The sequence below is a fragment of the Pholis gunnellus genome, assembly GCF_910591455.1.
Source record: "Pholis gunnellus genome assembly, chromosome: 9".
NCBI lineage: Eukaryota > Metazoa > Chordata > Actinopteri > Perciformes > Pholidae > Pholis > Pholis gunnellus.
Window position 1 is genome coordinate 15,430,397 of NC_136535.1, and position 19,775 is coordinate 15,450,171.

Genomic DNA, 19,775 nt, shown 5'->3' on the forward strand with positions numbered 1-19,775 from the left:
ATGAACGCAGATCTTTGGATTTCGCCTCGATTTTTTTTCTCCCTCCGTCGGGTTCAGTTTTTGCGTCTTTTGGGGATGTTTGCGAGTTGCGTCTCTGCGGCTTCAGTTCGGACGCTGACCCGCCTCTGCGCCCTGGTGCTGGTCGTCGCGCTGGGACTCGGTTCAGAGCTGCGGGTTCGGGTCCGGCTCGTTGACGGACTGGTGACCGAGGAGGTTTTGGAGGCGGACAGTGAGAGGGACACGATATCACTCGAATTCAAGCAGGGAGATGGGACACTCATCACGTTTCTGGCGGACTTTAAACAGGTAAGAGGGGGGATCCTGTTTATCATTCAGACTAAACGTTGTTGTCCCATCAGAGGATGTTATTCCGCTCATACTGACACTCTGGTGATATGAGATGTGATGCTGTTAGAAAGTCTCAAACTACTGTATGACTACACATTTAGCCCGAACCAGAACTTGTTTCAACTGACCCCAGCTCTTGGGTGGCAAAATGATATCTGGGGCCCATCAGTGCTCCTTGAGAGGTCCATAGTATTAGGTGTTACATTTTGCTACGGTTATAGCGAATTTAAACTGTACAGTCATGGTTATTCTAATGTTAAAAGCCATTCTTTCATCCTTGACATTAGGCACAGTCCAAGACAATCATATTCCTTGTTTTGGGGGACTTTGAGACCTTCTGGTAATCTCCCAGGGACTGTTATTGGTACCCAGCCTTCACTTTTTAAACCATTTATTTAATCTTACCTCAGTTTTACCTTATTGTGGCTTCAAAATCTAAAGGGTGTGTGTGTCTCACATGACCAAAAAAACCTGCGCTCTAACAAACTCAAGTCATGTCCCTGGGGGTGAGGTCTATAGTCCAAAAACAAAGTGTGATACGCAGGAGTAGGCGACATTAAAAAGGTCACTTGATGCCTTTTGTCATTTCTTTTTTGATTATCTCATGAGATCGGCCCCAAATCCATATCCTATTAAGACAAAAATCAGGTAACCACAATGGTGGTCAAGCTAAAGGGTTTCCTCCAACATCTGAATCTTAAATTAAAACATCCCAAAAGCCTAATCCCCCATGTGGCAGACATTGCACCAAGCACATAAACTAAAGTGGAACTTGGCAGTAGTTTCATTCATCTTTTTCCATCTTGAGCTTGAGTTTCCCAGAGGTCAAGACAGCTGCCGCTCCTTTAGATGTGGATGTCCACACACCCCAATGGCCTTTAAACCCCTGCTGCTGACGGGTCCAGCCCAGAGCTGATCATCAGCGGCCATATTTAGCATTCTTCTAAAAGGAGACGGAGCAGATCAAGTGTCCCTCCCTGACCAGCACTACATTTGTGTTGTTGGGTTTTTTGGGAAAGATGAAACTGTTTCACTTCTGACAATGACTACACAGGGACACATAAATATACAGCCTGGAAGGAAAACTACAACAGCAGCTCACAGAGGCGCACAGAGCAAAGGCATGTGTGTGTGATGGTTGCTGTCACACAGAGGCTGACAGGCTGGCGAGATGTGAAGGGGGAGATTTACCAGGATTAAGTGGGCATGTCTGACCTTTTTGATCTGCATGTCTGGTTCACTAACCAAAACAGCTAATTTAGAGTTGAAAGAGAAGAGTCCATCACCCCCAATCATTGGTGACACACCATCACAAAGAAACATACACTGATCTGTGGGCATGGAGCCTTTGCTCGCTTGTGAAGCCGCCCCGTGTCGCTGTGTCCCTTCGCGCATTCGCACATCCATGCAAGCGCACATACATATGCACATATGGTTTAGTTTATTTGAATAAAGGCAACAGAACCTCTCAGATCACTTCTCCTTTCTGCTGCCTGATTTCTCTGTTTTCTCTCTCTCTCTCTCTCTCTCTGTCTCTGTCTCTGTCTCTCTCGCTCTCTGTCTCTCTCTCTCTCTCTCTCGCTCTGTCTCTGTCTCTGTCTCTCTCGCTCTCTCTCTTTCTGTGTCTCCGTCTCACCCTGCCCCCCCTCTGTCCCTTGCTCACTTCTTCCTGCTCTCCCCTCAACGCCTGCATGTGGTTTTCATTCAGCTCTTGTCTCAGTATCTCCAAGATTTATGGAAAGTTGGAAGAGCTGTCCCTTCCAGCTGCCATGAATATACAGTTCAGATGAACGCATGTGGGACGAGGAGTGTTTTAACAGGGATGTTAAACACTGGAGATTTCTGATGAATTATACATATAATAGGTGGATAGGTACAGTGCAGGTTAAAGTATTATTCCAGGTACTCAGTATTGAGTAAGCAAGCGTTTCCCTTTTTAAACTTCGATTTTCTTACCATCCAATTATACATGATTGCTTCATCCAGTATGGAGGCGCATGTTCTGATCTTTGCTATCACTATATAGGATCATTAAAAAAAAAGCCTCTATAAATAATCACCAGACATCAGCCGTCTTGCTCTTTTCTGCTCTGTGAAAACGTGGCAAAAGATGTGATTGTAAATGCTTTAGTCACCAGACATTGACGGAGTGGTCGGCCGGATGAGAGGAGGAAGTTTAGTCAACCTTATCCAAGCAATGAATCACTGTGAGAATCAGCTGTGCTGTGATTTCAGGAGGTCCACGTTTTGCTCTGAAGGCATGTAGACATATGGAAAAGATGACATGGTTTAGCTAGCTCACGACACCTCTGTGTCATGTTGAGTGCATCTCTTTATGTAGATTGCTGTAATGATTTATGGTGTCTGTTGCTTCACTGATCTTTTTTTTTCTTTGCCCTGGAACTGAGCTCCCATGCTGAACCCAACAATTGCCACCGACTCTATTGAGTGGAAATAATTACTGTATATATTATCATGTTTGTGAAAGGAAGGCGTCATGGTAGGGAGGCGGTGATCCACTGTGTACTCTGTACATTGTGATGCTTAACTTTCTCCTCCCTTATTTAGGGATTTGTTAATAATCTAAATATTTCAATGCTATCTGGTATCACAGTGGAGTATTTACAGCTGAATCCACTCTAAATAACGTAGGATTGCTGCAATGTGTTTGCAGTTCAGTATTGCTGACATGCTCGGTGTCGATGTACAATCTTTTAAACAACAGACAAATCAGATTGGCTGTTGCAGCCTAAAATAGACAGTTCCTCTTCAGTCATTTGCAGATTCAGTAAATATGTTTTCCTTCAACGATCACTGCAACAATTCCTGGTCTCGCACAGTCTTAAGACCTTGAGCTGAACATAAACCATGTCTTGGAAATGTATCACATATTTGGTTCTTTCCAGATGTAGAAGCTTTGTCAGAGAGGCTAATCAGTCTGTACTCTGTGTGTCTTGCTTTCATGTCTAACTAGTGGGTTTGATCAATGCAGGAATGTGAGTGACTCCACAGGCCCCTCGGCTGAGTTAACACTTGAAGAAGGTTTAATTTCGGGGATGCAGCGGTGCAAAGCCCTGTGCATCTGTAGTTACATGTACCGTGGCGCGATTGTAAAACATCTGCGACGACAGTTTCGACATTTATTTAGAGCTCAAAGAAACATTTGGTCACACTGATGCAGAATAATGTGAAAAGGCTGTTTTTTCCACCCACACTAGTGTTTTCCAATCTCGTTTTAACTGTCTGCTGTCCTCACAGAAAGACCAAAATAGTGACAATGTGTTTAAACATTGTCCTTTGGGGATGCATAAGCCACTTATGCCAGTAGCTTTATTACTGAAGACTAACATTTTTTAAAAAAGTGTCACTATCCATATTATAACAGCACATTTTCAAAGTAATCCACTTTAGAGAGTACTTGTCTGTGCTGGAAAGATGTAAATGTATCCACATCAGTGTGGCGCACATGGCATGAGAGTGACCCATTGCTATGCTGATAGGTCATGGGAGCAACAGATGTTAGAGGCCACTTGACACGATCTCACACTATCATGTTAAATGGGTCTGGATTTTGTAAACAATGGCGCCGTGGTGAGAATGAGCTTGCTCGGTGTTTTATTGATTCTCATTTCATTTCAGCCTTATAAACAGGATCGTGTTTCAGCCATGGGGCTTATTTACCCCTCAGGTCAATTCACTCTAGTGTATGTTGTGATTGTCTTCAAAGCACAGAGGCTTTATGGATACGCCCAGCTTGCTGTAAGAATGAATCGGAGATTCTTCACACACCCTCGTGTGCTATGTCAAACGCAGGATTAAAAGAGTTGGGGGGTGGGGAGGCAGGTTGGTTGGCCTTTCTTTGTGCCCTCCCATTGGGATGTACAGTAGAGTATCTATGATTCATTTTGGCAGGAGTCCGATCTCTCACAGCCTTCACGTACTGCATCCCATAGTGATATTGTTCAAATGGCTTTGGGCTGTGGCCTTTATTAGCTATTAGGCAAACTCTCCTGTGTGGGAGGCTTGCTGGCAATCCATTTTGCGGTTTCTTTTTCTTTTGTGGTTTGTGGGAAATACGTTTTTTTGCCAAATGAAGCAACTGACGGTTGCTTTCCCTGATGGCAAGTAATGCACATCAGTTGCAAGTCAGTGCAGTCACCACACTTTATGCCTTGCTTTTTTTTTTAGTTTTTAGTTTTTGGCTGCCACACCTTGCCGCTCACTCTACCCTGAAACCCCATCCCACTTTGTCACTTGCACAAACTTGTGAAGTCTGTTTTTACAGGTAAGTGTCGCCTGTTTTCCGGAGCATGTTGTTTCAGACACCGTTGAGGAGGGGCACACAAGCTGTCCTCTCTACTGACGTGAAAGGTCACAGTGAGTCAACGGCTAGTCACCTAGTCCGTGAAATAATCCAAATGAGAAACCGTCTCACAGTAGATGCTCAGATATTCAAGCTTTTGTTTACGTTGCACAGTACCTTAGAAGAACTCTACTCCTGCTCATTTCCCCTTTTTCGTGCTGTGGTTCCTGTCAGCGTGGGAGAGAGAAACTCCACAAACAAGTTACTGACTAGCTGTGTGAATCAGCTCTTACTTGTGTAGAAAGTGGCTCTACTTTCCTGACATGTTCTTTGGAACTTGAGTACATGAAGATCCTGTTCGGTTACCCTGCAGGAAGAAACAAATGCGCAGATTACATTTTATACCTGAAATTATTTCAGATGTTTTTTTATTCAGTTTGTTTTGTTGCAATTTGTGCATGCAGTGGTCCCCTTTCAAAGATGAACCCATACACTTAATCTTTCTCCTGGCCACCCTTTGTTCCCTTCTGGAGATATGCTTCTTCTATGGCCTTGTTGTGGCCCTTCAAGGCCCCACATAGGCCCCCCTTTGGCCTCTCGTGGCCCCTCAGCCCCTGTTGATGTCTTTATCCTTTATCTTCCTCCTGCCAGCAGGCCAGATGTTCGTCTGTAATGCTGCTGATAAAGAAAAGGCTTCCAATTTCCCACAGTCTTGCAGGGAGAAAGGATATATTATTATTATCAATATATATATATATATATATTGATTTCAAGCTACCTCAGAGGTTTTAAGATTGCAGTTGGCAACAAAACGGACAACAAAGGGTTGGGTTTACTCCATCAAAGCTTCTGTTCTGTCCTGAAATGTCTTTTTGTCAAACTCATGGCCGTGTCCTTTTGGCTACCTCAACCTGGTTTCAAACTAGATGTTTAACTTCGCTGTGCAACCCTCGTGACAGTTCAGTCAGTTCTGGTGCTTAAGTTATATGGGTCCACACCTGGGAAGGTATTACATCATCCTTTCTCTTGTCAAATAAACTGCTCTGGTTACTATTCCAGTCATAAAACACAGCTTGTATTTTCAAAGTTCTGAGAAAGAGCCGGTGAAGTCGAGAAAAGAAAGGGATGCTTGGTTTTAAAGAAACCTGTGCAAGTCACATTTTCCAAATAGATCTGTAAAAATGTCAACAAAACTGACCTGTCCTGTTTTTGTTTTTTTTCCTACTCGGGTTCCAGGTCACACACACACTAAATTGAAGCTTGTTTTGGTAACAATTTAAATGTAACAATTGCATTTTGTTGGGGGGGGGGGGTTTGGGTTGTTTAAGGATAATTGCATATATTGAAGAAGACAATTATGAAAATATCTGCCTTTTCAGAAAATGAGATATAGTTGAAATTATCCCATCATTTTTAAATGCCTTCTCATTAAATAGCTGTTTGTTTGTCCCCTTGCAACCGGATATGAAAGCTGTGGGACAACAGTTCATGGCTGAATGGGTCTGTAGCCATCTCTATTGTCTATGCCTGATCTATCTGCCTCATTTCCTTCCCTGTTAGCACCCACTGTTTGTGCCCCTCTCATTTCCTGAATGCAAAGTCTCCATAAACTGTTTGGGTGTTCGGATAATTGTATCCAGATTCTGTGTGAAGCAATAGTTCCCTCATTGTGGTCCGCACATACTTTGCACAGGTTTGAAGACTTTTAAAGTCTGCATTGGAGACTGTTGGTGGAGTGTTTGTATCTGTATGTTACCATCCAATAGCCAAGGGGAAAACCTTTCTTTCTGTGGCTTCTAGCTGTTTTTATTGTCCATTCAGTGCCACTGTTTACTAATTGGTTCGCTCTTTGGACAGCCAGGTGTGACCCGCTCAAATCTGACTCCACATTCCTGCCTTTGGAGCCCATGTAATTAGCTTCAACTGAAGCATTTCTTAGCGCAGCGGCTTTTCTCCCGCTCCTTTTGTCTGTGTGAGTCTGTCTCACCCTCTCTCCCTCTGTCTCCCAACATGATCTCTAATCCCTGCCTACACCTGTGCTTTTGGACTGGGCTGCCCTCCACGCACCCAGGCAAATATCCTCCCCATCACCAAACATAGTAAATCCCTATGTTGTTTTTAAAGGGGAGTCTGGGCCATTTGGGCAGGTTAGGGGTCCTAAAAGTAAACACAACATCTCACCCCTTATGTCTCTACACATAATACAATGTCTTACTGTGCAAGCTTGGTAGCAGGTGACTAGGAGAAGGCCTTAAAAGAGGAAAAAAATCTATTTGTTCGTTGTTGTTTTTTATATTTCAGAAACTGTTTTGCTTGCTTGGAAAAAAAAAAAAGGCCGACTCAAATACCCACACAAACCCACAGTGATCCCAAATGACTCATTCGAGCGTGGCTGACCAACAGTCCTCCGCAGCCGGCCAGCAGCCTTATCAACAGACAGGGTCTTAGAGGGGATTGAAACACAGGAAGGACCTCCTGCACGGGGGATAGCTACTGGCACGCTGTTTGTTTTTGTGTGAGTGCGTCTGTGTGTGCACGCGTCTGTGTGTGTTGGAATGTCTATTCATGCATGCAAGTGTGAGCTGGCACATGTTGGTATTGCTCCCAAAGTGAGATGTACATGTCTTGCAGTGGTTCTTTCCCTATAGGACATTTTTTTTTAAAAATATAATAACTGCTCTTAATAGAAAATAGCCTGATAATTCTTTCAGTTTAGGGCTTCACATAGTTCTTATTTTTCACAGACCGTAAACCAGGTGTGTCCTCTGTGAATGTGTAGCTGGGTTGCAACTACGTTGATGGAGAATGGTCACTGTAAATGGCAGCCTTTGACTGTGTGAATAGGCTTTTGTGCGCCTCTTAAATAACCTGACCCACCAAAGGTAACCACCGATGAAACAGCCCCTCCACCTCCCGGCTGTTTAACAGGTCTTAGTGTTACCCACTAGTCAGCTTGCATGAATACAGACTTGTGTTTGGCAGTTGGCCAGTGGTAGTGTGTCTGCAAATGTACTAAGTCCCGGGTGTCAAGGAGCAATGCTTAGGAATCTGTACTTGTGTGGATTATTTATAGCCGTGCTGACATTTACACTGCTCTGGTCGGGGAAAAACTCAAGGCCTCGCTGTCCTTTTGATTATGGTATTACCCGCCTTTTTCAAGACAAGCAAAGGTCACCCCTTTAATTATTAATGTCCGTACCTGGTGATTTTCTCAAAATGTTGGGAGTGCAAGCCTTTAATTTCACGTAGGTCTGTGGAAATGCACTTTTACGGGGTGACTCCTTTTTCCTGACATAGGCTTCACCTCCTTAAGGAGTACTTGTGAATTCAAATGGCCTTATTCATCATTTTCAAGCTCTTGCAGGCCCACTTAACTATGATGTCCTAAAATTGAATTCGTGCTTTTCTATTCAAATGTATAACTAGCATTAACTTCATTTACTGTTTGGTAATTGGGGATTTTTGAGCAGCAGTTGACACGACCTTTCTCTGTACCCAAAGCACAGATAAAACGGCTTCTGCCGCAGCAGGACATTGATATTAACTCCTGTTATCCCGCTGGAGCTTGACGCCTGCCTGCATCATATTTGTCTGATCCTCTGTCAAAAGTTATTCCACACCAGTATCTTCCCCTAGCAGTTTGCATAATTCCCTGACTTAACGAAAAACTCACCACCCTCGCAGATTTTGAACACTTTGTTCAATAATCCCACTCTCCAGGTGTTGGGATACTGCCTGTCATCATAACAACAGGTGTCAAACCTCCTTTTATCACACCACTTGGGATTTCACTCTTTCCCTGCGTTTTCTTATATCACACTTTTGAGTGTGTCTGCACAAACGAGTCGTTGTGTGCGCGCGGCGGTGCTGGTTTCAGGCAGGCACAAGTGAGGCCGGTCTTGTGCAAACAAACAGCTGAATCCAGCAGCTTCTGTCTGGGTGGAGATGATGTCATTGTTATTCCTCCATTTTCTTTTCGAAGGCAACGCTGATTATTATCTCAGTGGCACATAAACCACCAATATATCAACACCGGTTTGTTATTGCCATTTAAAGGTAACAATTACACTTCATTTCCCTTTAACAGTTGGCTGGAGATGGATTCATTTCATCGTGTCTTTTATTTCGTGCCACCTGTATGATTTAAATTAATAGTGCGAGGATTAGAGAGTTAGATGGGAAGATCGAAATCACAAATTGTTGTTTTTACAATATATTTTTTGGGAGGATTAAACAAACAAGATGTTAAGCCTCAATTAGTGAACTTTGGAGATGCAGGTAGGCGGATGTTGTTATCTTCGGCGAGAGGCAGGCTAACTGGTTCCCCCCCTTTTTTTCCAATCTTAACGCTAAACTAAGCTAAGCTAATCTATCCTGGCTGTAGCTTCATATTTAGCAGACAGACGTGGTATGATTTCTTCTCCTCTTCATTTCCCAAGATGTTAAACAACTTCATTAAGATGATCTACTGTGTGCAGATGACTTGACATAAAGTTACATCAGAAAAAGAAGCCACAGTAAGCACTGCCGCTCTTCTCTTTGGCCTAAATCTAAATGCCGGGCCAGTAGAAGTAGACAATCATTAATCTGGACACATAATGACACAAGAGGAGGAGTAGAGCTCAGCTTCTACACTTTGCTCACGAGTAAGATCCAAAGAAGCAGAGTTTGTGGAGCTACCCTGCTTCTCTGTAATTACCCAGAGAGCCCTGGGGCAAATCTATGTGGCTGACACAAATGCCTTCCCTTCGTCGCTCTCTCTCTCGCTCTCTTTGCCTACGTGCACACACACATACATACACACACACACACACACACACACACACACGTACACACACACGATGTCCCAGCGTAGCGCCATGTGTCTGCAATATGGGAGGTCTTGAAGTCGTGGCCTCTGCGTCTCCCTACACTTGAGGGGTAATGGCACTCTTGGCCGTCTCTCTGTCAGCATTGTCCTCCCTCTTCCTTACATCTACTCTGTTCCCTATAATATATTCACGCCTCCTGTAGTCTCGTCATCTTTGTTCTTTTTGTAATCAATCTGCGTACTGGGTTATTAACATAGTATGGTAATATCTGAGGTATTTAACGTCAGCCATCTGTGTTTAGTCCCTCGGGTCCGTGTTTTACTACACTGACCAGCTCACAGAGATAGAATCTGATCGTATAAATGCTATAAAGCCTGTGAATCAATATCTGCTCTGTAATTTGCTTTTCCAAAGGTCAAAAAGTATCGCATGATCGTCTTGTGAAATACCCACGCTTGTATTGAACGCCCGCCAGAAACTCTTTTCACAGACAAACGTGTCTGAGAAACCAGTGATCATGCAAAGTAGTCTACCATGAACTACAGAGCGTAAACACTTCTGAGGCAGGTTGTATTGCTTTCTTGCCAGCGTGTACACTTTCTGCATACAGGAAGTGGGACAGAGGAGCTTGAGGAGAATTCGCTGGGGTTATCTCTGGGCTGTTTATCTATCCCAGAGTCCCTCATGCTCAGGGAGTGAAAACCTTCAAACTGCTACTCCTCTACAGCCTGTTTGCTTCAGACGGGGGTGTGAAAAGCGGAGGAGGGGTGTGTGGGACTGTGTATCTGTCTCGAAGCTGAAGCCAGCAGGGGGGTGTGGGGGGGGGGGGGGGGGGCGGGGGTGTCTGATAAATGGGAGGACAGGTCTGCTGCTCCGCTCTCCCCACTGTAGGAACTTCCCATCATGCTTTGCATGCCCCCTCACAGAACTCTTTATGGCCTTGGGTTTGGCGCCAGATCTCTCACACACTTGCCAACAGCAACAAGTTTTCTGGTGAATTCTCCACTATCACCATCTTCCTGCCTCCACAGTCCCACATAAAACAGTGCGGTACAATGCCTCTGACTTTTACGGCATGTGAGGAAACTCCTGATAAAGTTTGTCAAGAAACAGGCCCAGAGCCTTAATTTGACAGTACAAATAACCAGAGCATGACTGGAGCTACGTTGCGCAGGCCTACAGACAAAAAAGTCTAAACAAACTGTCAGATGAGGCTCTATGAGCGTAGCAAACACAACCCCCTCTTTACTGTTAGCAGACGTTTGTTTGAACGTCTTTGATCTCCACATATTGAGTTACTCTCAGTGTCTGGAAAAGTGCTACATTAAGTACCGGAGTGGAAAGAGTATTTGTTTGTAATCTGTATGAGCCTGCACATATAAACCGTAAGTTATTATAACCTCGCTTCACACACCACTTTAACGTCTTTCTGGGAATCGTCTGTTTATCCGTTCAGCCAGTCATGTCTCATCCCTTGTGTCTCGCAGGATGTGAAGATATTCCGAGCGCTGATCCTGGGCGAGCTGGAAAGAGGGCAGAACCAGTACCAGGCCCTGTGCTTCATCTCTCGCCTCAGCCGCAATGAGATCATCCCGAGCGAGTCCATGGCCCGTCTCAGACAGGTATGATGTCATGGCGTCGAGCAGAATTTGTGTGTTATTGTTTATTGTTTTCCAGGTCTTCGAAAAATGAAGTTGTTTACAGTGTGTTGTTCAGAGCATCTTGAGGGTATGAGCGCTGATCGTTTGTGTTGTCTGCGCAGAAAAATCCTCAGGCCATTCGCTTGGCAGAGGAGCGGAGGGGATTGGAGCAGCTGGAGATGAGCGCCGCGGTCAATCTGAGTCAGGCCTCTCAACTCAGCTCCCACATTCACAACATGTGCAGTGAGGCCCGGGAGGCCGTCTACACCAGGGAGTCCGATGTCAGACACTGGCTGGACAAAGGTCAGGGGTCATCTTATGTTTCTTTATCATTCAAACCAGCATAAGTTCTATGGCGGCATAATGTCCCTCTGTTCTCTTATCTCTTACTCGTCCCCCCCCCTCCCCCATATTGTCTATCCTCTCTATCTCTCTACTGACACTCTTTATCGACCAGATGCTCTCTATCTTTCCTGTTTCTATCAGACAAACACCTCTTTCCACTTCATCTTACTGCTATCTTTGGCTTTTTGTTGATAAGGCTCCATTACTGTCCACGCTATCTATGTTTACCTTCCTCGGTGTCTCTTTACGTTCCTAATCATTCTTCCACTTTATACCGAGACAAACAAATCGAATCACGGGAGTGCAATCTAAAGATTGGGGTACAATCCTCACGCTTGCCTAGATTGAGAACATTTCCATCAACAATTTGTTTTTTTAAAAGGCCTTTTTGCAGTGGTATGTAGTATTTTTAACAGCGATGAAGTCCAAATTATTCAGGCTGAGGAGAATCCATATGACGGCACCATTGTCCACTGACAGCACTGTTACAGAGGAAACAATGTTGATGGTCATGGTTCACCAAGCACTCCGCACCATTATCAGCGGAGGGAATCACACTAGCATCTCCTTTGCATAACAAAGCTCCCCTTTTACTGCTCCACCGCCCCTCTTTTTAGCCACTTTGTCTGCCCTCCTCAGTTCAATACAGTATTGAATGGAGCGCAAATCAGAAAGAGAATGATTCACACAACTCCACGATAGCTTGCTTTTGTTTTTAATACCACAGGCTCTGATAATCATGCCCGTCTCACGTCTTTGTTATAGGAGTGGATGGCTCCATATTCGAGGTCCTGCCCCAAACAACAGAGGTGCCCAGCTTTCAGGCCTGTCACTCTACTAAAGACTTGTGGCAGCCCTGTCTCTGCACATACAGCCTGCGTCTGGAGTGGTACCCATGTCTGCTGAAGTACTGCCGCAGCCGGGACTCTACAGGGAAAGGCTCGACCTACAAGTGCGGCATAAAGAGCTGCAGCAAGGGCTACCATTTTACTTACTATGTTCCACAAAAACAGCTGTGTCTATGGGACGAAGAGACCTAGCATTTAGTTCCGGATGGTTAAGAAAAGAGAAATTCATCTTCTTCTTTTTTCTTTCTCCCAGCCGAACCAATGCTGTCCCACCCAAGCTTTTCAAAGTAAACACAGTAACACTGGACCTCGGTTTATGTGACGTGAAGTTAAAATGTCTCAGGTGGGGAGATCCAGTTGCTGAAACGGAAACAAAATTCAGGTTCCAATTGAGACCAAAACCTTTGAGGAAGGAGAGCTGCAGCACGTTGTTCTAAGAGGGCCCACTGACTTTAAGCCTTTTCGGGGGAAAATGACATCTCGTTATTAACTATAATGTGACTTTTTAAAGAAGCTGTCACTTTTGTGCCTTTTTTTGGGGGGGGGGGGGGAGAAATTATTGGAGCAGATTACAGATGCCAACAACAATAACCTCCCAAACAAGCTACGGTATGCACAAAGCTGGACGGTGCATGTCTGTTCAATTGAACACCAGCAACGGAATAACGGCGTCCCACTCTGATCACAGGAGTCAAACTGGACAAACAAAGTCTACCATCCTGGTGAAGGAAAATTTGGATGGTGGAGTTTTCTTCCCTATAAAGCTCTGTGAAAAAACTGTTTGTAGCCAGCTTGTTTATAACGATGTAAGCTGGCGGGCAACAGAAATGCTTCTTCAATGCTGGCTTTATTTATTTTGGTTGCAAAGTGAAATTATTGGGGACTATTTTTGTATCTTTTTGCATTAAATAAGCTCTTACAGTCAGAACCACAGGTCCTCAGTAACAATATCAGTATCCACACACATTTCAGAACATTTTAACCTCGTGGAGTTTGGATTTGGTTTCTCAGCTCATCCATATGTCATGCTACTTTGTTGCCAGGTTTTCATGGTTTACAGAGAGTTTGGATAAACAGATTCATTATCTTCTCATTAGGATACTTGTAGTTCTGCTTTGCCCCATCAACACCCAACATGCCCACCACTCACATTCTCATTCTGTTTAAAAGTGCCAAATAAACCAAAGTCAAAGGAATTACTGTCGAAAGAAGGGTGTAATGTTTCAGTGTGTTGAACCAGACTCTTCTCTGTGGTGTTTTTCCATGTTAGGATTCACTAACACTGCAGTATGGCCTTTTTAATAATATATACTGCCATCTTCTGGTTAAACTGTGTTTCTGTTTATTATGTTTTCTGTCACTTTCCCAATGGCAACATTTAGTTTTTTTTATTTTCAGTTGTGTCTGTTCATCTCAGCAGTTAAATGTCTATAATTTATACAACTCAAATCCCTAATAATATTTGATGCGTAATTCAACTTGTGGGACCAAATTTAATTGTGTCTGTCTGTTCTTAAGAGAAGTCGGTTAAAGTATGATTTGTTTTTTTCTTACTTCCATCTTCATTTCAGTCTTTACTGCCATATCAAACGATGTATGTCATGCTAACTAAAGAACCAAATGAGTGGAACATTTCTATTTGTAACCTTTACTGGTGATAAAGTGCCTTAACATTTCCACTGATATCTTTGCTATGTAACTGTAGATTAAGTTTGTAAACCTATTTTTTCTATGAAAGAGTTTTGAATATGTTGTAAAGAGTTGGAGAAAATTAAGCAGTTCGGTAATATACCATGTAAGCGTTTTACATGAATTTCAATAAAGTCTTTCTTTGCACTGCATATAGTATGTATTTATTTCTTAATTATTTTGGGACATTTCATTCATGTCTTTATTAGACCATTTACAGTAGAGAGTTGACCGGAAATGAGGGAAGGGGAGGAAAAAGGTATCATTAGAAAAGGTCCTATGGCTGGACTGCATAGGGAATGTTGGGGCTATATAATCAGTATCTTAAACCAACCAAGATGCCCTCTGATGTTCAATTGTATTGATAACTTGATACTTCATTGTGTTCATGTGGAAAATAGCTGTTTACCGACCCAATAACAGGAGGTTAAGCACAAGTACACATGCCACCAGGGTTTCAACCCATGTCATGCAGATAAGATGTCATCTGCAACCACAACACCACTGTTCACCCCCTCATTACACATGTAAGACTATTAGTAATATGAATAATGTATACACAATGTCGTTCTTCCATTTTGTCCCCCCTGCTGGAGAAGAACGTATTTGTAATTCCTGCTATCGACCACACGGTGTCGCCACTGCTCTAAAAAAGATGAAGCCACATCCCATCGCTTTGGGAAGATAGCAAGAAGGATGGAAACATACTTTTTCTAATAAACAATAAATGAACCTGCCACGGTCTCTTTAACTACGGCATATTTTGGGATAATACAACCAGGACACATCCTACTAGTTGCTACACTTGCATGCAGAGCGACTTAATAAGGTGGAAGGGCAATATGGGATGCTAAAGCAGGCTGTGCTCACGTTAACGACAACAAAAAGCAGGCACAGTGTCTGCTAACACAACCTTTGACATTCTCCTACAGAAACCTGCACAGAAAGATATCTTCACAGGAGACAAAGCGCCCAGGATGTGAACGAAGAGACAGACACATGTTCACAGTCAAGGTAATGATATTTTACTGCGTGCCTTATAATCCCATAGAAAGACGTTGTTAGCCGTTTGGACGTTAGCTTGCTACCGGTTAGTTTGCTAGCATAACTGATCCGGCTAACTGTTACTGGGTAACTTAGTCAGCCGTTGAGAGAACATCCTCTGTGTATGGAGAGCTGCTTCCTTTCCAGTCTGACAGCATCTGCTGCTCTGGGTGTAAACAGTCAGGTGCTATATTACGTTAGCATGGGGATACACATGGGAACGCGAATACAATTGTTATAGTTAACTGTAGCCTGTTTATTGTCTTTGTGAGCATCTTACAAACCTATAAACTGCCTCCACATATCATTTAACAGTCCTAGTAGCTCAGGAAAGGTTCATTTATAATGAATCATATACAATCTACAATCTGCATTTTCTCATATTGCTATGTAAAGAAAACACCTGTGGAAATATGAGATGCATCATCCCGGGTTTAACTTGAATTGTATTGTATAACACTTACTTTGTGTTGTATGCTACTACTAGTTTATTTATTTTGTTTTATTTACTTATTATTTGTCCTTGCGTCTCCCGATCCTGTGACGGATTTGTATCTGTCTTTTGTTTGTTTTCTTCTTTTTGTTGTTGTGTGTGTGTACTGTGTGAACAAGTGTGTCACCTGTAGACAGAATGACAGAATAAAACCAAATCAAACCTCTATATACTCGCATTCATAAACATCAAACTCTACCCATTTCAGCTTTTTACTGTCACACGTGAAATGATATATACTTTAGTTGACATATTTTGTAATTTTCAAGCAAATTTAAAACATTCCCTGCCTCTCCAATTTGAGTTTGAATTTCATGCTTTCATAATATTGTATTGTATTCTTTGGACTGTTGGTTAGTCAGAACAAGCAATTTTAATACATCACATTAGGTTATAAGGGGCACTTTTTACTATTATTTGACATTTTAAAAATCCTCATTCGAGAAATGTATTTGTAGTTGCCACCCTATTTTGCAAGTTGTCCCACTACATTTAATATCACTGCTTCCTCCTGACATCCATGCATCCACACAACAGCAACAGTCAACAGCAAAATATCTTATTATTATTGTACGTCACTTAATGTGAGCTGAAAGAATCTTCCTCTCATGAGAGCTGTCTGAGGCCTCGCACCTCGTAACCTCTCATCTAGTTTTGAAACTTGCTCGAAGTCTTTGAGACTCAAGTGAGCATCTTGTTCCAGTGGGCTTGACCATCTGCATGGTCTCATCTCCTAGTACAAGCGTCACAGCAGAAGAAGAGACGTCCCCCTCACCCCACCAGACCCTGGGCCGGCCGACTATAGTGCTATTATAGTTCAAGCAAAGGCTAATTGTTGGTCACTTACAAAGGATTGCACAGTCCAAGACTCTGGACGGTAATGCAGTCTCTTTCTACTGTAAGCGATATTACAGTGCGAGATGTGCCTCTGCACATGTTCTCTCTTCTCTGTGCAGTGTGATTGAAAGTTGGCTTTGATGACTGACGTTTGTGAGAGAAGCTGTAAGTTGGTTTAGTGGTTTTCCTCTTTGTTTTGTCGTCAGAAGAGAAGATGGCACTGGTTGTGGTTGGGGCTCTCCTGTGCATCTCTTGTTGGGTCTCTCTCTACTTTATCCTGTGTCACCTAAACGGCTCCAGGAGCTACGAGTGGAACTGTCGCCTCGTCACCCTGGTACACGGCATCCTGGCCGTCTGCATCACGGCATACATCGGCTATGTGGATGGACCCTGGCCCTTCACTTATCCAGGTAGGACTCTAAACCCTCTGCGGTCTCAAATTATCAACGTTATTGCTTGAAAAATGACTTAAGTGACAAATTGGTTTACATAGCTGCAGATGCATTTATTGCCATTATTGATTAATTGTTTCAGCTCTACATTTGATTAGCATGTTGTTGAAAATGTATGTTACCTGAAACAGCTATTAGTGTGCACGTGTTTCATTCGGTATGGCTCAAAGTTCGTGATCAGAAGTTTGTTTTGATATGTTGATGTTAATATTTATGTGCTTCGTCTTTGTGATGCCATGATTATTCATATTGTGTCAAGATATACTAACGAAAAACTGTTTATTTCAGGTACTAAGAACACTCCTCTGCAGATAGGTGCCATGGAGGTGAGCCTGGGCTACTTCATTTTTGATATGGCCTGGTGTGTGTACTTCCGCACAGAGGGACCCGTTATGCTGGCCCACCACACCATGAGCATCCTGGGAATCCTGTTGACCCTGTGGCTGGGGGAGTCTGGCATTGAGTCGTGCGCGGTACTCTTTGGCAGTGAAATCACCAACCCCCTCCTGCAGGCACGCTGGTTCCTCAAACAGACGGGACGTTACAGGACGCTGCTGGGGGACGTCGTGGACGTCCTGTTTGTGCTGCTGTTTGTGGTGATGCGAGTCTTTGTGGGAGGCACAATGCTGTACTGTGAGCTGATCTCCCCAAGACCCAGATTCTTTATCAAGTGTGGGGGAGTGGCTATGTACGCTCTATCCTGGGTGTTTATGGTGGACATTGTTCGATTTGCCATTCGGAAGAGAAAGAGCTGGCACAAGCAGAAGACGGACCAACGGGAGACAGTGGCAGCTAATGGTCATGAAGGGAAGAAGGACTGATGGCGTGTGCTTCTCTCAAGGAAATCTGTTTGTGTTTTTCACTCTGGACGCTCAAGGGAAAGCACAAAGAAAGTCAAGTTTTTGTATGTTGAGCTGATATTAAAAAAAGGGATATTTCAGAGTTTTCTATGTCGAGAAATATCGCGTGACATCTGTCTGTAAGGTCCCAGACCGGCGCATTTTTTTAAACAACTCATTTTTCTACAGCTATTGCAGCTGAGCACATGTTTGAATGTTGTATAAAATGTGCAGTTAAAAAAACAACACAGATGAAGTTTATGTCACTGAAATGCCAAGCACTTTCTACAAACACATGAACAGATGTTGCTTTCATTTGCAGTGAACTGTGGCCTAGTCATATGTGGTGGTGGTGGTGGTCCCAAGGAAAGCTCAGTGTTAGGAAAGAGACCGTTTACATGTACTGTCCTCCTTGTGAAACATTTTCAGTCATTTCAAAATGTTACGATTGGTTGGTTACCTTCTGATGTTTGTTTTTTTTCGCGCACGGTAAACTCAGGGACATGAAGTTATATCAGAATGTTGGGATGGACTCCAGAGAAGGCGTGTGATGCGTTTGATTACTTTGTTTAATCCACGTCAGAGCAAAAACATTTCCATAATTTTGACTTCCCTTGTGTAAGGGGATACACGGAGAGGAACATTTGCATAGCTCTACACTGATGCTATCATATTATTCTGCAGGCCATCCAGTTTTTTTTATGTTGACTATAAATACCTTGACATGTTGGGTGAAATGGTGTCAGAATTTGTACTTTAGATAGTATATTAAGTTATGTGTGGTGTATGATTTCAAAAGGTCGGCACTTGCACTAATAGCTCCCACTTCGAGTCGTGTTTCTCACAAAGCTCTTGTCGGGCAAGTTAATTAAATGCAATCTATTGTGAGCTGTCTGTACATTCTCCTGATCTTGTGTCTGACTTCTTCGGTTACATTTATTTTGTCCAACACCTTAAAATATTTTGTTTTTTTAGATGTACATGCTCTACACTCTGTTTGTCTTAATCTTTGAGACAAACATACGCTACTGTCAGGACCCACCTGGTTGCCTCTGACTTGGGACAAGATGAAAACGTGTCAGATAGTTATGAATTATCCACTGTCAGTAAAATCATATTGAGATGATGTTACCCTCATTCCAAACATACTAACTAATTAATATTTGGATTTACGTGTGTGAAGAGTTTTGTCTTTAATGTGTGATTTTGCCGACATTCGCCACAATGTGATATTAATTGTCAGAGAAACGTTCATCTCAACAGTGTGATATTGATTTCCACTATATTGTCCAGACAGAACACACAAGTGAATTTTTTGGGATGAAAGCAGGTGGATTGAGAATGTTACGATTCGGCCCGCTCCATTTCTGAATTTGCTCCACGCCAAGAAAGTTACCAAACTACCAGGTTTCAACTTTGTGCTCAGACTTTATATTGTGTTCCTATTTTTATGACCATATACTGTTCGTGATCATAATATTATTGGATATCTACAGTAACGTATTAAATCGCCTGCCATCCCTTTTGTTCTCCTATATTTATATTTGATTGAGATTTGATTTGTAGCTCATACAAGGTCTCTTTATCTAGTTGCCACTGTTAAGAGTCTTCTGAGCATCGCCGTTATATCTAAGAAAGCAAAAAAATCTAACTGGTGTGCCTTAGTTATCTGAATGTACTTTCATTATGTTTTGGTTGTTTTTTGTCTTGTGCTGTACTGTAATAATGGACCATTTTCAGTTTGGGATTTCATAATTTGCCTTTGTAATCCCTGAGTGAAGTCAAATAAAGATGTGATAGATTGTTTGTATGCTTTCAAATACATTCTGAACTCCAGAATATCAACTAAAGAATCGGCCGCATTTGCATCATTAAACGCCCCAGATTGTGTTATTGCACCGAGACTGAAGTTACATAAACTGTCCACACGGTGGTGTCATATCAATTATATATGAATGATCAGTGAGGAAACAGGAGGACAGTCATTTGGCAATGCTAAAATAAATACATTAAAAAGTGGGAAAACACTTTCACAGCATTGTCAGCTGAAAATAGTGTCATTTTGTACCTTTATCAAAATGTCAGTGTCCTCATGAATTCAACAATTTAAATATGTGTGCATTAAA

At 42.8% G+C, this 19,775-nt stretch overlaps 2 protein-coding genes across 2 annotated transcripts; both read left to right on the forward strand.

Moving 5' to 3' along the window:
- Positions 1–14,129, forward strand: oafa (OAF homolog a; the record flags this gene model as incomplete). The annotated part of the gene is given in 6 exon segments (XM_079166855.1): positions 1–13; positions 16–68; positions 70–306; positions 10,950–11,084; positions 11,225–11,405; positions 12,213–14,129. Coding segments are annotated over 6 exon segments (894 nt in total). The 3' UTR covers positions 12,488–14,129.
- Positions 14,130–14,906: 777 nt separating this feature from the next.
- On the forward strand, positions 14,907–19,374 carry tlcd5a (TLC domain containing 5a). Its single transcript, XM_079166816.1, has 3 exons — positions 14,907–14,998; positions 16,565–16,768; positions 17,099–19,374. Exons 2-3 carry the CDS (start codon positions 16,573–16,575, stop codon positions 17,629–17,631), a joined length of 729 nt encoding a protein of 242 aa, XP_079022942.1. The 5' UTR covers positions 14,907–14,998; positions 16,565–16,572; the 3' UTR covers positions 17,632–19,374.
- The last annotated feature ends 401 nt before the right edge of the window (positions 19,375–19,775 follow it).

Excerpts from the sequence above, each read along its gene's own strand:
- tlcd5a (XM_079166816.1), top strand. The coding sequence starts at position 16,573 with ATGGCACTGGTTGTGGTTGGGGCTCTCCTGTGCATCTCTTGTTGGGTC. Across the intron at positions 16,769-17,098 it reads CTGGCCCTTCACTTATCCAG|GTACTAAGAACACTCCTCTG; the intron begins GTAGGACTCTAA and ends TGTTTATTTCAG.